A 10,441-nucleotide genomic window follows, 5' to 3' on the forward strand; every position below is an offset into this window, starting at 1 on the left:
CCCACTCCCGCCTCTTCTCTCGTCTTTTCTTTACGATCCCCTCCCTTCCCCTTTTTCTTCATCTTTTTTCATCCCTTCTTTCATTAGATTTTCTTCTTGGTGTGTATTTCTTCTTCCATCATGTCATCTTACCCTTCTCTTTGACTCCTCCATTTTTTCCGGTGGTCTTAGCTTTCAAATTTTTTCACGGACCTTCCAAATTGGGGTAGAGGAATAAGTCAAAATTCAAAAGACTTAATTCTCTGCTCACCTATTTTTCAAGGATAGATAACTTTCTTTAAAAGAGGAGTGAAGGAAGTAGTGATACTCATGGTGGAGGAGCCATGGCAGGTGGGTTATTATTTTAAGAAGGTTGAGTGGGTGGGTTTGAAGAAGGGAGGAGGGGTTTTCTTTAATTTTAATTTTAATTTTTTGCTTTTTTATTTTATTTTTTGTTTATGAAATTAAAAATTTGTTAAATAATATTACTTTGGTATAGAATCTGATGTGGATGCTCATTTGTCATCCACGTCAAGCAAGCGAGCATCACACGATTCCGGAGGTGTTTAAAAATCTTGTTTTGATTAAGTTGAAGTGTCTGAATGAAACTTTATGGAGTGTAGGGACCGGGATGACAAACCGGAATAAGTACAAGTGTCTCCCAGGCTATTCTGCCTACTATAGTACTTGTGCAATCCAAAAGTTGAGAAGCAAAAGCAGGCTTGCATGTTATGATGCAAGCCATCATGACATATTTGACAAAGAAGCACTAGCCCCTACAACAACAACAACAACAACAACCAAAAAACAAATTAAAAAAATCCAGTGTAATTCGAAAAGCGGGGTTTAAAGAGGGTAGTATGTATGCAGATCTCATCTGTACCATGTGAAGGTAGAAAGATTGTTTCTGCTAGACTCTCGGCTCAAGAAAAAATAAAAAAAGAAACAATGATAACAAACAATAAGATACTAAAATAACCGAAGCAAGAAAAACTAGCCATTATTATTTACAATCATGGGCAAAGCTAGCCCATTAGCTACTAGTTCGACCGAACCCAAGAACTAGAAATTCAAATCCATAACCTTCAAATTCTGAATCCGCCCCTCAGCCCCTGTTTACTATAGAGAAGATCCAACTATACGTATACCCAAATCAGCTGAAGTGCCTGCCTGAATATTGATCTTTTGCCCAAAAAGGGCAACTTCAATATCAGCATGGGCTACGAAATTTCCTCGTTCCTGCTAATTAGTTATGAACATAGACTTCCTCTCCGTGCGTTTTATAGGTATTTTGTGACTTTTATTTTGACATAATATAATATAAAAGCAGTTTATGCGAAAAGAAAGAAATACCAAAAATAATGGAATGTGCAAATCTTAAATGAGTTTAAGTAATATACACCGTCACCCACTTAAAATCTAGAATTTGTAATTTTGAAATAAGATAGGTTACTTGTTACAAACAGGTAAAAATGATTTTACACTTACGGGTGTACATTATTTAAATATCATTTCTTTATGTAATGTGTTTTTTACCGAATTTACTTTAAAACTATGATTTTAACATTGTATAATTTATTATTTGTTACTATCCCAGTATAATAAGAGTATATATAAAAATCAAAATAACCATTTTAAATTTGTACACAATTAAAATGTCATACGTAATGTGATGGACAGAGTAATATTTTAATCTCAATGCATCTTTCAAAATGCAAGAAGAATGACAAGTTTGGTAGAACAAATTCTCTCAATCTTTATATATGCAAAACAAACACCTACTATAAAACAATTCCTTTTCTTTAATACTTCAACTTATATATTCATTACCTTCCTTTTGACATAAAATTAAAGCTGAAAAATAATGGAGTCCTCCACTGAACTCAAATGTAGAAAACCATTTCTGAAACCAATAGAAACAAAGAGAAAAACAATAGAAGAGTTGGAAATGGAAGTTGAAGAAGAAGAACCATTGAGTCCCACAGCAAAAATGTTCTTAAATCCTATATTAAATATTCATGTAATGGCCATTATGTTTTGCAAAACTAGGATTTCTCCACAGCCTACTAAAGACAAGTTGGTTCATACTTTGCTTAAGCATCCACGTTTCACTAGCGTCCTGGTATGTTTTCATTAGAGGCGAATTCATGATTTATAGTCGACGAGTTTATAAGTTAATTATTTATAAGTTTGTACATATGCATAGTTTGTTTTTGTAGATATACTAGTGAAGTTAGCGTACTGGTATGTTTTCATTAGAGGAAGAGGCGAATTCATGATTTATTGTCGACGAGTTTATAAGTTAATTATTTATAAGTTTGTACGTATGCATAGTTTGTTTTTGTAGATATACACGTGAAGTTAGCGTCCTGGTATGTTTTCATTAGAGACGGATTCAAAATTTATTGTCAACGAGTTTATGAGTTAATTTATAAGTTTGTACACGTGCATATGTTATAGTTGCATATATACTTGTGAAGTTAGTACCCTGATATGTTTTCATTAGAGGCGAATTTATGATTTATTGTCAATGAGATTATAGGTTAATTTATAAGTTTGTAAATATGCATATTTTGATTTTGCATATATATATATATATATATATATACATACTTGTGAATTGAGTCGAATGCAATAGATTCAGTAGAATATATTCAAGCCGCTTTAAATTCCAACTCTAGTTTCTATAATTTTTATATTGGTTTTGTTCGTGTAAATTCTTTAAAAAAAAAAAAAAAAACTTAACTTCTATATACGCAATGATAGTGTAAAAGATAACTAGACATTCTCTAAAATAAGTGGGATTAGTAACTTAGAAAATGAAACAAGCGGCTTGTATACAACATGTTAAAATACACTGTATTAATGTAAAAACTGTTTATATATATTGTCAGTATATATATAAGTTATGTCTTTCTGAAAAGGGTGATAAATTTTGATGCTTTTGTTTTTGGCACCTTGTTCAAATTAAAACAATATTTGGTTAAAATTTGTATTTGAGAGCATTAGGTACGGGTTTGGACAAATTCAGTACTTTTGCTTGGATCTTAGCTTGTATTTGTATTAGAAAATTATTGAATATATATAAATATTTAATTGTGAACCTAGTAATCACGATGAGCTGTATGTTAAGTGGAAAATTTAGAGCTCATTAATTTCAAATTCTAACTCCACTCTTTTAGAAAGATTAAAAGAGAATGTGCAATCAACCACCTTAAATTAAACTAAAACACAACTTTTCTACGAGTGCTCTTTGCATGTACTTATTTTGTTACGTCTCTCTTTGCTTTTTTTTTTTCTTCTCTATATTCTGCACGTAAAGTAAATGTGTATACCTCAAGATTCATGCATCATACACTAAAAAAAATTTGAAATTAGTAACGAACTTCGTCGCTAATATGTCGCTAAATCGCTCGTACAGAACTTCTTAATAATTCGTTGCTTAATACAAGGGTCGATGTAGCCCTATACCAACGGGTTTAATTAATTGAACCCATAACTTTCGATGCGGAACACAAATTTATGTGCAAAAATTTACTAAAATCGCAACAAATTGTAGATATGAACCCATAACTTCAAGGATATAATAAATTCAATATTAAGTACCTTAAATGTTGAATCCATAGAGTTTACATCCTTAATCCGCCTCTGGCTAAATAGGATCAGTGATGAATTTTTCTGTTTAGCTACGAATTGTCCGTTTCTAATTCCTGTTTTTTTTTTTTTAGTAGTGATAAACAGTGGCGGAGCCACATTGAACCAAGGGGTGTCAAGCGATACCCCTTCGCCAGAAAATTACACTATATTGCTAGATAATTTTCGTATTTTATGCATATGTACTATATGTTGACTCCCCTTAACTTTTCGGTGTATCTAATTATTTATATTTTGACACCTCTTGATGAAAATTCTGGCTCCGCCACTGATGATACATGCTAAACAAATTATTGAGAAATATTAATTACAGGTGGTGGATAAAGAAAATGGAGGAGAAATGAAATGGGTACAAACAAAAGTTGATTTAAACCAACATATTATAATACCAGAAGTGGATGAAAGTAAGCTGGAATTATCACCAGAAAAATACATAGAAGATTATGTTCACAATCTTACTAAAACAAGTCTTGACAAATCAAAGCCACTATGGGAATTTCATCTTTTAAATATTAAAACTCGTGATGCTGAAGCTATGAGCATATTTCGTGCACATCATTCTCTTGGTGATGGCACCTCTTTAATTTCTCTATTATTAGCTTGTACTCGTCAAACTGCTGATGAACTCAAGCTTCCTACTATTCCTACCAAGAAAAGAAGACCTACTTATAACTCAGGTTTGATTTCTTTTAGTTTTTGAGCTCTCGTTTTATTTCTTATTTTAAGCACAAAGACATAAACGACAACCTGATGCATAAAGTATTCGTATTCATGGAAGGTCCGAGGTAGAGTCGCACTGCAAGGGTGTGATGTAGACGACCCTACTTTTGTCTTAATTAAAGAAAAAGGAATCAACGTGTCTTGGCTCGATTTAGACACGATGATATGCACCAGGGCCGCAGGGTCCTGGTCCATAAAGTATTCGTATTCACACAGGGTCTGAGAAAGGCTCGCACTGTAGAGGTGTGATGTAGACAACCATACTTTTGTCTTAATTTAAAAAAAAAAGGAATCATCTTGTCTTGGCTCGGTTTAAATATTTGAAAAGCTAGATAGAACAAAAAATTAAGAACTTCGAGCCTATAAAGACTGAGAAGATTGACTCAACGATCAATTTTATTGTGAGTTCCATTGTAGAATTTAGACCTAACCATTAAGTAAGAAGTTATGGAAACAACGAATTTGTGAATGCAACAGATTCTATTGAAAAGGATTTTGGTTAATAAAATCCAATAGTTTTATCATTTACTCCTTCATTACTATATGATTGTGTTTGACTGCGCATGATATTTAAGAAAAAATAAAAGACTTTTGACACATACCAAACCATTAGAACTTAATTATAGTCTTAAACATGTCATTATATTTTTATTGTTATATAAAATACGTCATTGAGATAAAAGGGAAAGTTTAATATCAAAGAGCTTCCAAATATAGAAAGATATTATTCTTTTTAAAACAAATTGGGCTGGAGTACTTTTTAAATACTTTAACCTATGTTGCTCGGACTCTCCGAAAATATCGCCTGGTGCGTGTCGGATACTCCAAAAGCAGTGTATTTTTGAAATATCCAATATGGGTGCAACAATATTTTGAAGGGTTCGCGCAACATAGACTTTAACTACTCACAAAAGTAGCTAGCTTTAAGATAAGATGTTCATAATAACAAAATATATTTATTACAAAATGGTATATGGTATAGGAGATTATGACCAGATATAAAAAAACGAACGAATTAGTTGCTTAAACTTTTAAATGAGACAGTTAAACTAACTAATTAATTAATCTTTTTGCAGGTATATCAGAAGTGGAAGGAGGATTATTAGGGTTATGGGGGTATGTGTTAGCAGTTTGGATTTTCATAAGAATGATTGGGAATACAATAGTGGACATTTTCATGTTCATAGCCACACTTGTATTCTTGAAAGATACAGAAACCCCTATCAATAATTTGGCTGCAGATTCCAAGTCTAAAATTAGACGAATAGTTCATCGAACTATCAGTTTGGATGATATGAAGTTGGTCAAAAATGCTTTGAACTTGGTAAGTTAATTACTCTCTTCTCTCAGGTCGAAGACCCTTTTTTCAGACTGTCTTGTTTTTCAGGCCTCTACGGTTGTCAGTGGCGAAGCCAGGAATTTTATTAAGGGTGTTCAAACTTGAAATAACTAAAAAAATCCGACAAAGAGTGTCCAATATATGTTGTGTACCTCTATAACCTAATATTTTACCTATATACGCAGTATAATTTTCCGACAAAGAGTGGTCAATTGACCCTCCTAACCAAGGTGTGGCTTCGCCCCTGACGACCGTCCATGGTGCCGCTTTAGAAAAGATACAATAGTTTTCGACTCTCCGTAATTGGCCCCTAAGTTCCCCATAACTAAAATGTATATAAGTTAAACCCAAAATAGATTTAGAAAATACCATAAAATGCTTTCTAATTATGATGTAGGATAAACCTATTCTCCCTTTTTTCTAAGAGATCTTGTCACCGGGGCGGAGCTAGAAGCCCGGCTATAGGTTCGATCAAACTCAATAACTTTTGATCAAATAATGTATTTGTGTTAAATTTTACATTAAATATATATAAAAGAGTCGTCATTTCAAAATTTAGAACCATTAGCTTGTCTTTGAGGTTCTACTTGAAAGGCAGTTACGAGAACCTGTGTGGATTGAGTGGTCCTTTCTCAAGCAACTACTGAGACATAGATTGACCCGAGCTTAGTTTCGTTTTACTATTTTTTTTCTTAGCTCATGCTCCTGAAATTCTTTAAGAATTTTTCAGTGAAATTTACATAACATTGTGTCCTATACTAATATATATTATACTCCACAGACTGTAAATGATGTTGCCTTGGGAATTACTCAAGCTGGTTTATCTAAGTATCTCAACAGGAGATATGGTAAGTGAAAATTTTACATTATTTATACTTTAAAAATTCTAGTAAAATATATGAGATATTCATTCCTTTATCACTGATTTAAATAATATTTGCAGCTGTTGGTAAGGAAGACAAGGGGGACACTGAGGAAAACAACAATCTTCCCCTTGGTATTCGACTTCGATCTTGTCTTATGATCAACTTAAGATCAACACCAGGAATTCAGGTATTATTATTTTTATTAATATCATTAATATCCGAAAAATATATTTTTTGTATTTTTTTTGTATATATAGACATTTCTGTACGTTATATATAAAAAATATATAAATTTTATACACTTTTTCAACTAACGGAAGTAAATAGTTTTGACCGCGGGCTAAAAGTGATCTTTGCCCGATAATTTACACCCTTTTTTAAGCCCATTATTGAATAATTTTAATTTTATCGTTTTTGAAGGCAATTTACAAAATATTACTAGGTCCTTGTGTTCCATTTTATGTTACACTCTTTTATTTATATTTATATATGTAGAAATTATTTAATTTTAAATTTCTCATTTTATCCTTAATGATTTATATCCACGTAAATGTCATATTTGCTTAAGACCACATATTCTAAAGAAGAATTAACCTAATTAGTCGCACACCCAACTGCTTAAACTAAAACCAGCCGACAAATGTAAAATATATGTATATCATATATAATATATGTATAACTATGTATAATTAGTGTATAAACTATGTATACCGACTAGGAAAGTAAACAGTGAATTCAACCGGCTATTTGTATAAAGATCCCTATTCCAAAAGCTAGACTTTATTTTCTTAAAACTCCGTACCCGCTCAAACTGGTTGGTATAATATGAGATGAAGGTAGTACTATCTAATACTAACTACTTAAACTAAAGTAGTAAAGTTTCATTAGCTAGTATTAAATTCAAGAATACAGAAAATTAACCTTATGATATGTTTAAAAATACAGGATTTAGCTGATATGATGGAGAAGGATAGCAAAGGGAAGTGGGGAGGTTGGGGAAATTGGTTTGGTTGTGCTCTTTTACCCTTTAAGATTGCACTACGTGATGATCCTTTAGATTATGTTAAAGAAGCTAAGGCAACCATTGATAGAAAGAAGAACTCATTTGAAGCTTTGTACACTTTGGTCATGGCAGAATTATTCAGCAAGATATTTGGCATCAAGGTATGTATATATGCAACTTCAAAATTATGGTACTAACTGATTAGCGTAATAGACACCTCTACTTGTCCGACTTCAAAATTATGCTAGGCATGCAACTATAAAATAGTGAAGGAGAATCTTGGAGCAACGGTAAAGTTGTCTCTGTGTGACCTATAAGTCACGGATTCGAGCCTTGGAATCAGCCATTAATGCTTGCATTAGGGACGACTGTCTACATTATGTACACCCTATTGGGGTATGGTCCTTCACCAAATCCTGCATGAACGCGAGATGCTTTGTGCACCGGACTGCCCTCTATGCAACTTCAAAATAGTGATGGGGAACGTTAGAGCAACGGTAAAGTTGTCTCTGCGCGACCTATAGGTCACCAGTTCGAGCCTTAGAATCAACCACTGATAGTAGATTGTCTACATCACGTCCCTTTGGGTTGCAGTCCTTCTCCGGATCCTGCATGAATGCGAGATGCTTCGTGCATCAGTCTGCCTTTTATGAAACTCCGAAATAGTGCGTTTTAACAACTATAAGTGTCTTGTATGAAACCCCGTGGTGTAGGGGTACTGAAATATCAAAACGAGACAAGTAGAGATGTCTATTAGGCTATTCTTCCTATCTTTTCTTTTTGAAAGTTTGAACCTCATGATGTGATGAATGTTGATCTTTGATTGTTAGGCAGTGAGTGCTATGACTCATAGAGTATTTTCAAGTGCAACAATTTGCTTCACCAACTTGGTTGGACCACAGGAGGAAATTGAGTTTTGTGGCCATCCCCTAGCTTATTTTGCTCCAACTTCTTATGGCCAACCAAATGTAAGCATTGTATTTTTCCACTGTTATACAATTGTTTCCTTTTGCATTTGGCTGATTTTTTTCGTCGTATAAATTAGTTAACAGTCTCTCTATCCGCATATGATAGGGTAAAGTCTACATACACACTATCCTCCCCATACCTCATTTATAAGATTACATGAGTTTGTATTGTTGTTGTTGTAAATCAGTTAAGTCTTGAATAGGAAACTTGATTATAATTTTTCTTTACTCTCACACAAAATTCATACTAATGTCACTAGCTTATAGTAAGTAGATTATTTTAATTACAATATTCACATTATTATTGAAATATTGAAGATCAATGTTAGGATACCATTGAGCAATAATAAAGTTATCTTCATGTGACCTATAGGTCACGGACGAGTTCAAGTCGTGAAATCTGCCACTAATACTAGCATTTTGATAAATTGTCTACATCACACCCCTTGAGGCGGGGGGCGTACGCACCTTGTTGGATGCGGTGTCATGGAACACGACTAGCTTCGTCATATTCTTTTTAATAGATATGTTTAAGAAAAATAAAAATATTGAGGATAAATAGAAAAATAATGATACCACTTACCATTATAGTGATTTGTTTATTAGTCCACTTCTGCAAATTGTGATACCGCTTATGAAATATTCTACGTACACTACTGTCTTGGGCGCCAGTGGCATATCCAAGATTTCAAAGTTGTGGGTGCTGGAGGATAAAAATTCTAAAAAAAGAGGGGAAAAAAATTTAATTGTGGGTGCTCTCTCAATACTTATCCAAATTTTTGATTGATTGCATATATAAATCTACTAGATCTAGTCCAAGACAATGGGTGCTTGAGCACCCATAACGATCTATGTAGATCTGCCACTGTTGGGCGCGCGTTCTTTTCCGGATCCTACGTGAACGCGGAATGCCTTGTGCTCCGAGCTGCCCTTTTTCTAATGTTGGGATACCATTTTTTTTTCAATTGTAGGCATTGACAATCAATTTCCAAAGCTATGTGAACAAGATGATTATCGTCCTATCAATTGATGAAAGTGCTATTCCTGATCCACAACAACTACTTGATGATTTTGAAGATTCTATGAAGCAAATAAAAGATGCTGTTATCGAAAGAGGACTCGTCAATAATAGAAATGACCAGGAAATGCAAGATATATGAGCATTTATACTAGAAAAAAAAGTTGTGCTTTTGCCCATAATTCACCACTTGTAACTAATTCAGTTTACTGTCCTTTATATTTGTGAGAAGAGATGTTATATATATCTGTGAACTTAATCCATCATAAAAATTGCTCGCGAAGAGTACGTATCATTTTCCGAAAAATATTTTCGACTTCTGTCATACCAAAGACAGGCTAAGTCTTAAATTGAGATAAAGTTATAAACGTATAATGTATCAAATGTTTGCTCATGAGACAGTTTAATCTGAATGGTAGTGTGACTAGAATAATTTTTATATTCTATTATGATACTTATAACTTATTTAGATGATTGTTTCATAATGTATCGTATTGTATTTTTTTTATGGTAATTAATTTATATATATATATATATATATATATATATATATATATATATATAAAAATTAGATGTTTGAATATTTTCATTTGCATGTGAACATAAGGGACATAGTTGATCACTATGGATGCCCCATCTTAGTATCCTATCTTTTGTGTATAACCTGCCACGAGCCACCAATGTTAGCGTGAAAATCCACCTAGGACAGCCTGCATTGTTGCACACCAACTTTCTCCAGCTCACTTTGCTGAAGTCACCTCCAGCTCACTTTGTTGAAGTCACCTCGCAATATATATATATATATATATATATATATATATATATATATATATATATATATATATATATATAGAGAGAGAGAGAGAGAGAGAGCGCAAGTTTGCATCTGCATTA

General features: G+C 33.0%; 1 protein-coding gene across 1 annotated transcript; it reads left to right on the plus strand.

Annotated features, from left to right (window-relative positions):
- The first annotated feature begins 1,799 nt into the window (after positions 1–1,799).
- LOC109216698 (O-acyltransferase WSD1-like) lies at positions 1,800–9,828 on the plus strand. The gene is made up of 8 exons (XM_019380881.1): positions 1,800–2,101; positions 3,947–4,310; positions 5,430–5,677; positions 6,474–6,540; positions 6,636–6,745; positions 7,504–7,722; positions 8,392–8,529; positions 9,501–9,828. The coding sequence occupies exons 1-8, from the start codon at positions 1,844–1,846 to the stop codon at positions 9,687–9,689; spliced, it is 1,593 nt and encodes a 530-aa protein (XP_019236426.1). The 5' UTR covers positions 1,800–1,843; the 3' UTR covers positions 9,690–9,828.
- The last annotated feature ends 613 nt before the right edge of the window (positions 9,829–10,441 follow it).

This window comes from Nicotiana attenuata, unplaced genomic scaffold (assembly GCF_001879085.1).
Source record: "Nicotiana attenuata strain UT unplaced genomic scaffold, NIATTr2, whole genome shotgun sequence".
Taxonomy (NCBI): domain Eukaryota; kingdom Viridiplantae; phylum Streptophyta; class Magnoliopsida; order Solanales; family Solanaceae; genus Nicotiana; species Nicotiana attenuata.